The following is a 13,718-nucleotide window of genomic DNA, read 5'->3' on the forward strand; positions in this document are numbered from 1 at the left end:
TTATTTCCTGTTTCTGTTGTGCCTGTAATTCAAAGGGTCAGCCTTGTCACACTGTGTCACGCTGAATATCCCCGAGAACTACGTTAAGGGTACACGTGTCTGTGGAGTGCTCAGCCACTTGCACGTTAATTTCACGAGCAGGCTGTTCCGTTGATCGGATCAACTGGAACCCTAGACGTCGTAAACGACGGAGTGCCAACAACAACAATTGTATAGGATACGGTGAAACAACAGTCCGAGCAAGTTTAACCACTGATCTGTTTGCATTTTAAGCCTGTTGTTGTTTAGCCCCAGCGTAGCTATGACTGAACCAACCCATGATCAAAGGTGTTCCAACGATGGTCATCCCATCAATTTTAAGAAGGAAGCACTATATATCTAAAACTACACCATCGAATGTATAGTTTTCCTTTTCCCCGCCTGTCGGTTGGGTGTAATTTAAATAAAAGATTTGACGCTTTTCCTTTTAGATTGACTTACGAGGCAGGTTTTGACTTGGTTAGTGAATCATAATTGTTCTGCATCTACCGTTAGCGTTGCACATCCATCCATCCATCCATCCATCCATCCATCCATCCATCCTGTATGCCTGCATTTACTTGAAAGCACAATTAGAGGAAGGCAAAAAATGCTATTGAATGTTGAGTAACGAATCAACTTACCTTGACTTATTTGATCCCAATCTAGATTGAACGAAGTCCCAAGCCAATAACTGACCAATCGAATTTCTTGATACGTAAATGAACGGAGCCAGAGCGTCCTGTCTTCGTATTTCTTTGGAATCTAATGTTCTTTCTAAGAACCTGTGAAAACAGCATTCCATTGTATAATATTAATGATATGTTAATAAAACACTCAAAAACAAACATAATGCAGCATGGATTTATTATCAAGTTGACTTGGGAAAGACAGAGAGAAATAGATTTTTTTGTTTGTATAAAGAATATTTAGAAGATTCATTATCATTATTTTCGCCTTTAGGGGAATTACCCCGTTCTTCTCGCTGTTAATCTTCTTTGATAATAGAACATTGAAAAGGTCTAAAAGCATAAATTCTCTCTTTTTTTGTTTGTTTGTTTGTCATAGAATGAAAACTATAGACTATTTGGTTTTATTGAAGTGTAAATATAAGAAGTCATTTCAGACAAATGCACGTGACAAAGTTAAAGAATTTATGGTTTTTGTTACAATATCTATAAACACTTTAATAGTTTTCTTTTCCATAGTGCGAACAGAGGGATCTTATTCTGAATGTTTCTTGTGATATATGTGTGTTATTTCTTTACTACCCACAAGGGGCCATAGACAGAGGGGACAAACAAGGACAGACAAACGGATTAAGCCGATTATATTGACCCCAGTGCGTAACTGGTACTTATTTAATCGACTCCGAAAGGATGAAAAGCAAAGTCAACCTTGGCGGAATTTGAACTCAGAACGTAGCGGCAGACGAAATACCGCTAAGCATTTCGCCCGGCGTGCTAACGTTTCTGCCAGCTCGCTTGTGATATGTGTGTGTGTGTGTGTGTGCGTGTGTGTGTGTGTGTGTGTGTGTGTGTGTGTGTGTGTGTGTGTGTGTGTGTGTGTGTGTGTGTGTGTGTGTGTGTGTGTGTGTGTGTGCGTGCGTGCGTGCGTGCGTGTGTGAGCGCGCGTTTCTCCTTGTTTTGATATTACGCAATAGATATAAATGAGCATCACAATCATGTGAGTGGTGTCCGTCGTTTTCAGTCCTCTGTGAAAACATGTCCGACTAGGGGAAAAATATTGCTTGCTCGCAATCACACAAAGATTGATGACAGGAAGGGTATCCGGCTGTAGAAAATCTGTCTCAACAAATTCTGTCTGATTCATGCAAGCATGGAAAAATGGACATTACACAGATGACGATCATGATTCTTCCACAGTAAGTAGCCAAATACCATTTGTAAAGATTTTAAGACCAGATCAAATGCAGAATTCTGTGGGATGCCAATTCCTTAATATTTTATTTGCCATTTTTAAGGTCATGGTGGAAAGAAATGTTTCTCTGTCAATTTAACTGTTGTATCAGCAGTTAAGCTGATACAGAATCTATTTTCGATTTGTTTAACTTTTGTTAGAAAATCTGTTTATAAGTCAGTCTTATTGCTGATGAGACTTACCTGCTTAATATCCACGGTTCCTGCGAACAAGACATTGCTCGAAGTAAACGATCTTTCTCGCTAGCCATATTGGACTTCTTGTACTGTTCATAGGCAAAGTCCCATTCTTGAGCGCCTCCTTTACGTAGGGCATTGCAGTAGACAATTAACCGAAGATTCGGATCGATTCTTGAGTGATAAATGAAAAAGAATACTTATAAAATTACCTGAATTAAATTCACGTTTATATTTTATTGGCAGTCAAGCTAAAAAAGATAAACAAACAGACAAAAGGATAATCATCGTCCCAGAGTCATATAAACTCGTTGGGCCAGTTTCCGGTTTCCATGGCATATCTATATTCCTCACCTGGACGGGATGCTAGTCCGTCATATGATTATTCATTTTTGCCGGCTGTGTAGGCGTGAAATGAGGTGTTTTGCTCAAGAACACAACACATCGCCCGGTTCAGGAATCGAAACCACAATCTTACGATCATGAATCCAACACTCTAAACACTAAGACACGCGCCTCCACTGGCAGTGAAGCTGATGAATTCAAAATTATTATAATGTTTTGAACAGGTAAGATATTGTATTAAATAAATCTGATTATATTTCAGAGATCAACATGCATTTAAAGTTTATAGATGATGTGGGATGGTTTAAGATTCAACACTCACCTGCTCACCGCGAGCCTATGAAGCAAATAAGAAATGCCTAGAAATATTAATACTGTGATTAGGTGTAACGCAACAGGTAAGTCCTGGTAGACTAAACAGCATGTATTGGACGCTACTCCAGTGACATCAATAGTATACTAATGATAATAATCTGTGTATGTTCCTATTTTGTTGAAATGGATGGTATATATGGCACGGTTATGCCTCTCTTCTGCTGCAAAAAACAATTTTGTTTTACTATTCCTGTCAGTTATTTTCCAAATGCTTCCTCCATTGTAGAAACAGACACAATACCTTCTTTGTTTTCTCTCCCCTTTTTCCTCTGTGTTTATTTTTAATGTAGTACAGTTTGAAATGATAAAATCCTTATTTCCTCAGCACAAAATTAATTAACCTGTTTGTATGTTAATTTTTTGTTGCCAGTTTTATTTTTATTCCAGATTTTTTTTTTCTTTTGTATAACCTTGATAAAGCCAGAAGCTACGTGACTGTCTGACAGAATTTTGTTGTCATACCATTACTGTATCGTTTTCTCATCGCCCAATTATTCAGTATTACTCTAATAATATTATCTCATGACTGAAAGATATTAACCAAACATTGCAGATGGGTAACATGGAAGAAGAAACTTAATTAACAAAACTCACCGATTGCGGTCGGGCCTCTCCATCCACAAATGAAATTGTCGAGTAGCTTCTTCAGCACAGCCTTTCACATTGTAGTGGCAAGCTAATCTAATAATCATTGTACGCATAATTCTGTAAAATTAAAATTTAATGAAGATTTCTGAAATCAAATAATTTGTAAAGCAATATTTTCATTTTTAATTCTAAAAATTCTCGCTTCTCCCCATTTTTCTTTCCCCTTCATTCACATCTCTCTTTGTTTGTTTGTTTGTTTGTTTGCTTCTTTCTTTCTCTGATTCAGGAGATTAATTATAAAAACAGAAGCTGCTTACTAACAATATACTGTTCTGTACCTTATTACGTCGCGGGACATAATACAAGAATTGGTCGAAGAAGAGAGCACATAAAAAAAATTGATTACACCGACACATTATCTTCCGTATAGTGAAGAAGTTTTAACCTAGCGTTTCAAGCTAAAGTAATCACTCGTATATTATAGAATGTCTTACTACTTATAGCGATAAACTGTAATTTTAGATAATATCTATTTAAAGCTTTAGAAGCCAGGTCAGTGAGAGATATCTTTGTTGTGGACACAAGAAAGCAACAGTGACTGAAGACAAACTGTCAGATCTGCTATAGATACTCCAGCAGATTATAAATTCAACCGACTGTAAGTTTGAAATTTGCTTTGTTGCTGTCCAAAATATTACAATAGTAAAGTAATATGTCATAAGAGCAGTAGATATATTCAAAGAAAAACCAAGAAACATTGTCTTTCCTCTATTAGTTTTAGTCTTCACCCGAAGGAAAGCATTCTCCTCAGTCAACCACTCAATCTAAGACTTAGTGAAGATGTAATTAATTATATTGTCATTGACGTTATAAATTAGTACTTTCACAGAAAATTATTATAAATAAACGAACGATAACGCACTTACGAAGGCTGACGACATATTTAATGAAATAATTGTATACACCAGTCAAGCTCTCCCTATGGGGTTATTGCATTGCTTTCAAAATTCTAAACTCCAACATTTCACCAATCTAAATGAAAAGTACTGTCATCTTTGCGCTAGCATCTCTTCTGAGTGTCTCAGCTTGTTTGATCGAACTCAGACTGGAGTTGTTAACATGGTAAGACATTTTCTTTTCATTAGAATGGAGTCTTTGGCTTATCGTTGAAAAGTATCTTCATTGCATTTGTTCCATAAGTGTTTCCACATTATGTGCATATTGTTGAGTAGATTCCGTTGATTTAAGAAAATAATCGCTTGACGGAATGTTCTGGATTCCACTATGTAGAATGGCTAAATTTTAGACTTCTTCACACGATGACTACACCGATTCTACAAAATCTTTCTTAGGTTACAATATATTTTGTGTGTCAAAGAAATGATAAACGAACTAACCAACAAAACTAACTTTTAATAGATGTGATGTCATTCCCGTTTCAAATATGCATGTGGCACGTTTGGCCTCGTACATAAGCCTTTCACTGTGTTTTGTCATGGAGAAAATTTCTCGTTGTAGACAAATAGTGTTAAACACCTATATCAGTTCACAGTGCCATAATATAACACACACTAGTGGATGTGTGTGTGTGTGTGTGTGTGTGTGTGTGTGTGTGTGTGTGTGTGTGTGTGTGTGCGCGCGCGTATTTCCACTACATGGACGCAGTATGGCTAAACGGTTAGGAAGTTTGCTTTATCGTGGCGGATTCGATCCCACTACTTGGAATTTCGGTTCTACTTAAGCCTTGCGAGTGTAATTAAAGTACACAGAAAACTATTTGGGAATCCGTCGGGTTGTGCCTGTAACTCAAAAGCACAGATTGTGTGACGCTGATTCTGTTTGAAGATTACGTTTAGGGTACATTTGTATGTGGAATGTTCATTCTATAAGAAGACATCTCGAACAAGCGAATAAAAACCGATCAAAAACAAATATGGCCGTATTCGCAAGCGAGTAAAACAGGTAGCTTGTATTATGTTTATATAGTTATGAGCTGCATAGATACTCTCTCGGTGCCACCAAATTTGGCCTAGCAGAACATAGAGGACATAACAACTGGAAGGAAAGAGGGCTGCATCAGTACTCGGTTGGTATTCACCTTCAGCTGAGTAGGCTGGAGCAATGTGCAATATATATATGCAATATGAAATGAGGTGTCTTGCTCGAAGACATAACTTTTTGCCTTCCTTGAGAATTGGAACTGACGACCTTAAGATCGTGAGCTCAACATCCTTACCACCCGGTCACGTGCTTTCTGCAGCAACAACGAACACACTTCGTCAAAACTGAGAGAGATTATTTATTTATTTATTTATTTATCCATTCACTTCGAGCTGAGCTGGTCGGAAATAGTAAACGATACCTCCCCATAATTACCAACAATATAGAGCAACATCATCAACAACATGAACTACTACTACTACTACTACTACTACGACGACGACGACAACAGCAACATCTACTACTACAGTTACAACTACAATAGCATAACATGACAAGCGCAACTACTACTACTACTACTACTACTACTACTACTACTACTACTACTACTACTACTACTACTATGACATTACAACCGCAATTACAACGAAATAGCCTTTTCCCCAACCATTCCGGCAGTAAAAGCATAAAATAGATTAAAAAAGAAAAAAATTCTGATAAACAGACCCTACTTAAAAAATTGCAAATAAAAAAAAAAAGGGAATCAAAAATAGAATTAAAAATAAATGATACAGAAGGAGAAGAGAGAGAGAGAGAGAGAGAGAGAGAGAGAGAGAGAGAGAGAGAGAGAAGACGGTTATTTTTATTCCAATTAATATGAGAACGAACTCACGTTTCGGTGTGTTCGGTGCCTGAATTATCCCAGCCAATGCGATGATAATGTCCCGTTACCAATCTCTGTATGAATAACTGCAATATAGAAAGCAAACAAAATGTGTTTTCTTCAGATAACTGTTGTTTGCATTAAAAGGGTTGAACAAATATATATATATATACACGGATACTTGTATATACATATAACATATATTATGTAAATATGTATGTATGTGTGGAGGCGCAATGGCCCAGTGGTTAGGGCAGCGGACTCGCGGTTGTAGGATCGCGGTTTCGATTCCCAGACTGGGCATTGTGAGTGTTTATTGAGCGAAAACACCTAAAGTTCCACATGGCTCCGGCAGGGGATGGTGGCGATCCCTGCTGTACTCTTTCACCACAACTTTCTCTCGCTCTTTCTTCCTGTTTCTGTTGTACCTGTACTTTAAAGGGCCAGCCTTGTCACACACTGTGTCACGCTGAATATCCCCCGAGAACTACGTTAAGGGTACACGTGTCTGTGGAGTGCTCAGCCACTTGCACGTTAATTTCACGAGCAGGCTGTTCCGTTGATCGGATCAACTGGAACGCTCGTCGTCGTAACCGACGGAGTGCCAACCATGTATGTATGTATGTATGTATGTATGTATGTATGTATGTATATGTGGTAAATGAGAGACGTAAGATGGAAGATACGTGAACTCTTATTAATCACTATAATTGTTTCGATACCACTAGCATCAATCCTTCATGGGTGGGATACTTAACTACTGTTTCAGGAGCATCCGACGGTGCAGATGTCTCTTTTCGGGTGATAAATAGATATGATTCGTTAAAATAACAGTTTTGCAATCTATCTTCTCATTTCGTGCAAAGAAAAGCAGCAGCAAATTAAAGGATATAGCTTCATTTATATAGAAGACTAATAATAAAAAATACTATAGGCGTAGGAGTGGCTGTGTGTAAGTAGCTTGCTTACGAAACACATGGTTTCGGGTTCAGTCCCACTGCGTGGCACCTTGGGCAAGTGTCTTCTACTATAGTCTCAGGCCGACCAAAACCTTGTGAGTGGATTTGGTAGACGGAAACTGAAAGAAGCCCGTCGTATATATGTATATATATATATATATATATATATATATATATGTATGTGTGTGTGTGTGTTTGTGTGACTGTGTTTGTCCCCCCCAACATCGCTTGACAACCGATGCTGGTGTATTTACGTCCTCGTAACTTGGCGGTTCGGCAAAATAGACCGATAGAATAAGTACTAGGCTTACAAAGAATAAATCCTGGGGTCGATTTGCTCGATTAAAGGCGGTGCTCCAGCATGGCTACAGTCAAAATGACTGAAACAAGTAAAAGAGTAAAGTGTATAGTGTTTGAGTTACTCTGTGTTACGACATAGTTTTGCGTTTTACCGTTGAGATCAATAACAGAAACTACGAGCTATAATGATTAAGACTACAAACACACATATTTATACACATACATGCAGACACACATATATATACACATACATACAGATGTTTACACACACGCGCATAAATACGTACGAGCGCGCACACACACGCTTGAGGGTTCTGTCGATTGTAATGCAAAAATGAGCATGACTAATATCAACTGCAATTCGAAATGTACATGTTAGTAGAGTCGCTCTTCTTTTACAGTTACTCTTTCTGTCCGTATTTATTGTAGGTAAATAATGGGTTCCAAGCAGAAGTAACATGACCTTATTGGATTCTAGTCGACGGAGGAGTGCAGGCTATTTGATATTCAAAGAAGAGAAGGGCACAGATTCTTTTACGAAGGCAACACCATTGACAAGAACAATTTTTACAGATGGACGAAAATTTATATAAAAAAAGGGGGACAACAACGTTGAAAACAAACCGCTCAGAAGGAGAGCATCAACTGTGATCACTGGCATGAATCGCCAGCGGGTGGTCAAATTAATTCGTGCAAATAGACGAGGTGTAACTGGACTGTGGTCATTGTGCCTTACAGAAGATGGTGGAAGACTTTGGGTATCGAAAAGTGTGTGCAAGATGGGTAACCTGGCGGTTGGCACACGATTTGAAGGAGAGGTTAGAAGTCTATGTTGATCTGTTGGAAGCATTTGAAGCCAATGAAGACACGTTTGTCCTGATCTGGTGACAAGATATGAAACGTGAACGTATCGTTATGATCCAGAAAGGAAAGCTCAATCCACGGAATGGCTTCGAACCTCTTCTCCAAGGCCTAAGTATTTCATGAGCAAGAAACAGAAAACTATGGTAACTATTTTCTAGAATAACAAGGGCGTCATTCTCTTCGATTTTTAAAGAATGTGGCTGTTCCGTGAGATTCTCTTAAGATACTGAAAAGGTTTAGAGAAGCCATTAAGGTGATGTATGTGTGTGTGTGCGTGCGTGTGTGTGTGAATATACGTACACACACACACACACACACACACACACACACACACACGCACATATATATATATATATATATATATATATATATATATATAATTCAAATAGAGGTTGTGATAGTCTCATGAAGGGATAGTGTCATCATCAGAATCTGCCGTGATAATTCAACTAACTGACGCATAAAATAGCTAAGGGTATATTCTTCCTTACTCTGAAGAGATTAAGTTCAGAAATATGATTTTAATACTTATTTTCTCAAAGATCAATTGAAACAGCTGTAAGGGATAATAATAGAATTTTTGCTGATTAACTCTTATTAACTTCAATATCTCCATTTTCTTATTATTCATATATATATACATTATGAATATATATATATATATATATATATATATATATATATATATATATATATATATATATATATATATATATATATATATATATATATATATATATATATATATATATATGACTCTCCCGTCGTTAGATGACGTATGAGGGTTCGACGATTTCTTACCGAACAATCACACAGATGATTTGTTTATAGTGATCAAATGTCTGTGTAGAGATAAGCTCACTCCCTCCATCAAATCGACATTACCTGTACAGGTGCAACGGAGTGCCACATGTCAGATGCCGAAGTGATCGCAAAGCAACGGGAAATGAAGTACTTTGCACAAGAACACAACGCAACGCCTGGTCTGGTAATCGAACCCACGATCTCGCAATCGTGAGTACAACAGCTTAACCACTGAGCCATACATATATGTAAGATTAAATGTATATACTTAAACGTTCAAGAGTCTCTTTCATTGCATCGCAGATGGCGACAAACCATAAAGTTATTAAAATTTAACATACTGAAATATAGCAACTTGAATTTGATGAGGTTTGTTTTATATTTCATCTCCACATGAGACGAACGTACTTAGCGAAACCGTTACGTTTCCTTTCGCTCGCTCCTAGTGCGCTAACATACTTCTCATTACCCTCATATCATTTTTCATTTTATTTTATTTTATTTTATTTTAGCTTTTACTTACCGCCAGGTCTCTGTAGGCTCCAGTGCGGGTTAGAACTGTTCTTATGTAATATAAGTGTGACGAAGCAGCAACCCATGGTACAAGCTCCTCTTCCTTACCGAGATATTCCAGCGTTCCCAGAGCGATTTTTATGTCCAACATATCAGCCCTATAAAATATAATAATAATAATAATAATAATAATAATAATAATAATAATAATAACAACAACATATATATATATATATATATATATATATATATATATATATATCACGCACATACAATAGCAAACGCACGCACACACACGTACACAGCAGCGCACATATACACAACATACGCATACACACAAACACACACGCACGCACGCACAAAAACATACACATACACACACGCACACATACAAAATACACACACACACGTACACGTACCCAACACCTACAACCCCACACAAACACACACACGAACACACACATACTCAAACACCGCCTGCTGACCTTCCACCTAACATTGTCCATAAGCATCTACTAACTATTCATGCTACTAATTCCTTCCACTACGTCACACACACACACACACACACACACACACACACAAACACACTAACAGATAAACCACCAAACCATGCACACACACACACACACACACACACATACATACGCACACACACGTTCTGTTATCACACACACACTCGCAGACTCTCGCGCACGCACAGATATTCATCTCCCTTTTTCACTCTCCTGTCTTAGAAAGAACTTTCCCCCACCACCTCCTCTTCCGGTCCTTTCACAATGTAACCTCGTGGGCATCGGTAGCATTTTTCTCTTTCTCCGTTTTTCCATTCTCCGAACTTTCCATCTTTCCGACGAAGGACTACGCCCCAAACGTCATACACTCTCTCTTTCCTTTCCCGAGCGTCCAATAACACTATCCGTATCACGTCTTCACTTTGTTGTTTTTTTGTTATTGTTTTTTGTGTTTTTTTGAAACTATATATATATATATATATATATATATATATATATATATATATACATATGTATATATAAGAAATGAGAGAAAGAGAAAATGGAATTCACGAGATTCTTTATTAATCACATGCGATCATTTCGACCCAATAACGAAATGTATCATAATCAAACTAAGCGAAAACGAAATTAATGAGCGAGGTACCTTTTGAAAAGTCACTTAACAAGACACATCTGCACCGAATGATGTATGACAACCAGTTGTTCAGGATCTCATCCACGAGGAACCGATGCACGATGGGTGAAAGAAGCCCGTCATATATATATATATATATATATATATATATATATATATATATATATATATATATATATATATATATATAACTTTTATAAGTAATATTCTAAAAGAAATATTCTAAAAGAATATATAACTGAACTTATGTTGAGTGCTCAATTATTTTGAGCAAATAAATGTGTATATATGTGTTTTTATATTATTAATAAATTCATAAACTCATCAATAATATACTCAGGAAATCAATATTTAATATTTTGAAAGACATACATCCAACATGACACAGCAACATAATAAATTTAAAATTTAAAATATAAATATACGAAATATAAATATCAATACATATAAAAATTTGAATATAGATAAATATATGTGTGAATATATATGCGTATAAATATATATATATATATATATATATATATATATATATATATATATATATATAAATATATATACATACAGTAATCCCTCGACTATCACGGGTGATACGTTCCAAAACCCACCGCGATAGGTGAACCGCGAGGAATTACTGTATATATATATATATATATATATATACATACGTATGTATGTATGCATGTATGTATATACCTATGTGTGTGTCTGTATCTGTGTTTGTCCCCGTAACTTAGCGGCTCGGCAAAACAGTCCGATAGAATAAGTACTAGGCTTAAAAAAATAAGTCCTGAGGTCGATTTGTTCGACTAAAACCCTTCAAGGCGGTACTCCAGCATGGCCGCAGTCAAAATGACTGAATGACTGAAACAAGTAAAAGGATAGCAGATTATCATTATTGCTTTTCTTCTCTTTCCTTTTCCTTCACCACCCCCATACACACACGCACGCACACACACACACACACACACACACACACACAGACACACACTTCTTTACGTTTTTTTCCCGTTAGTTGACGCCGCTCTCGTCCGGACATTTTCGAAGCAGGGTAAAAGTAACGCGATACTTAATGTGCTAACTTACTTGGCCAAACTCCAGGTGTCATCGATTATTTGTGCACGGTTGATTACATCAATTACCTGAAAAATAACTGAAATTAATTAGACATTTACTTATTATTTTATTCTTATTACTATTATTGCTATTATTATTATTATTATTATTTTATGTTTGACTTTTGCTTTGCATTTGTACATTATTACTATTATTATTATTATTATTATTATTATTATTATTATTATTATTATTATTATTAGCATAGTAGCGTGTCAACGCAAATTAGAGGAAAGGAAAACAGAGGTAGAAGGGTATGATAGTAGTAACTAGTCATATACACATACACATAGACGTGTATGCGTATGTGTCTGTGTTTGTATATATGTATATATATATATATATATATATATATATACACACATACATAGATACATGCGTACACGCATACATACATGCATGCATATACGTACACACACATACATATACGCACAAGCACATTTAGGTGTCACACCACAAATCTCCAGCGGGACCATTGAGAAACTTAGATTTCTTTTGAGGCCCTATGGGAAGAATTCTCATACTTAAACAGTCACACACCACTTACTACATCTCCTAATCTCTCTTTTCACATACATACATACATACATACATACATACATACATACATACATATGTACGCACACATATACGTACGTGTGTATGTACATACGTGCATGCATACGTACATATGTGCGTACGTATGTACATGCATACATACATACTTCTCTCTTGGCTTGGCTTCGTAAGCAAAAATTTACGGAGGGGGTTGTCCATGTCTGTAGCAGGCTTGCTGGTGCTCAACGAATTTGATTTAGAGCAAACAAACATTACCGTAGTGGTTACATGGGAAGTTAGACTGATCAGAAGTGATTGCAGTGTCCTTGTTTTTCCTCCTTTTTCTCTTGTCTGCAGATGTCGTCACAGCAGGTTGTTGCCTGGAGGATATTGAGACCCAAAGCTTCATGGTCAGCAGCAAGGACAGACCAGCGGTGGTGATTAATGTCGCAGGAGTCGAGGGATTTATTTAGGGAGCCCTTGTTTATCTTCTTTGGTACTCCTCAATCACCCCCCCCCCCCACACACATTAACACAGAAAGTAAAAATACCGAGAAAAGGGTAAAAATGTGTCAAAAATGTTCTTGTTTATATACATACTTTTTACTCTTTTATTTGTTTTCAGTCATTTGACTGTGGCCATGCTGGAGCACCGCCTTTAGTCGAGCAAATCGACCCCAGGACTTATTCTTTGTAAGCCTAGTACTTATTCTATCGGTCTCTTTTGCCGAACCGCTAAGTTACGGGGACGTAAACACACCAGCATCGGTTGTCAAGCTATATTGGGGGGGGGGGAACACAGACACACAAACATATGCATACACACATACATATATACATATATACAACGGGCTTCTTTCAGTTTCCGTCTACTAAATCCACTCATAAGGCTTTGGTCGGCCCGAGGCTATAGCAGAAGACACTTGCCCAAGGTGCCACGCAGTGGGACTGAACCCGGAACCATGTGGTTCGTAAGCAAGCCACTCCTACGCCTATATATATTTTTGTGTAATTAAAGCAAGCATAACCTTTTAAATTAAAGGGGAATAGCTTTATTCTGTCTTTATATACATGATAAAATAAAAATACATAGATGCATTTTCTTATAATAAATGTTTTCGTCTTATGGTTCCACTGAAAATATATTTGTATACGTACTCTTAAGGTAAGTTTGACATATGCACCATAATCTTGTATAAGCATATATAA

General features: G+C 36.9%; 1 protein-coding gene across 1 annotated transcript in view; it reads right to left on the reverse strand.

The window, feature by feature from the left end:
• The window catches only part of LOC106875600 (uncharacterized), a 281,932-nt gene that overhangs the window by 65,300 nt on the left and 202,914 nt on the right, over nt 1–13,718 (reverse strand). The window contains exons 14-19 of the mRNA XM_089365916.1: nt 11,943–11,998; nt 9,718–9,865; nt 6,277–6,353; nt 3,450–3,560; nt 2,142–2,309; nt 663–803 (exon numbers count right to left, since the gene is read on the reverse strand). Coding sequence (XP_089222042.1) covers nt 663–803; nt 2,142–2,309; nt 3,450–3,560; nt 6,277–6,353; nt 9,718–9,865; nt 11,943–11,998 — 701 coding nt within the window. The remainder of the gene's footprint in view (nt 1–662; nt 804–2,141; nt 2,310–3,449; nt 3,561–6,276; nt 6,354–9,717; nt 9,866–11,942; nt 11,999–13,718) is intronic.

This window comes from Octopus bimaculoides, chromosome 18 (assembly GCF_046866305.1).
Source record: "Octopus bimaculoides isolate indiv1 chromosome 18, ASM4686630v1, whole genome shotgun sequence".
NCBI classification, from domain to species: Eukaryota; Metazoa; Mollusca; class Cephalopoda; order Octopoda; family Octopodidae; genus Octopus; species Octopus bimaculoides.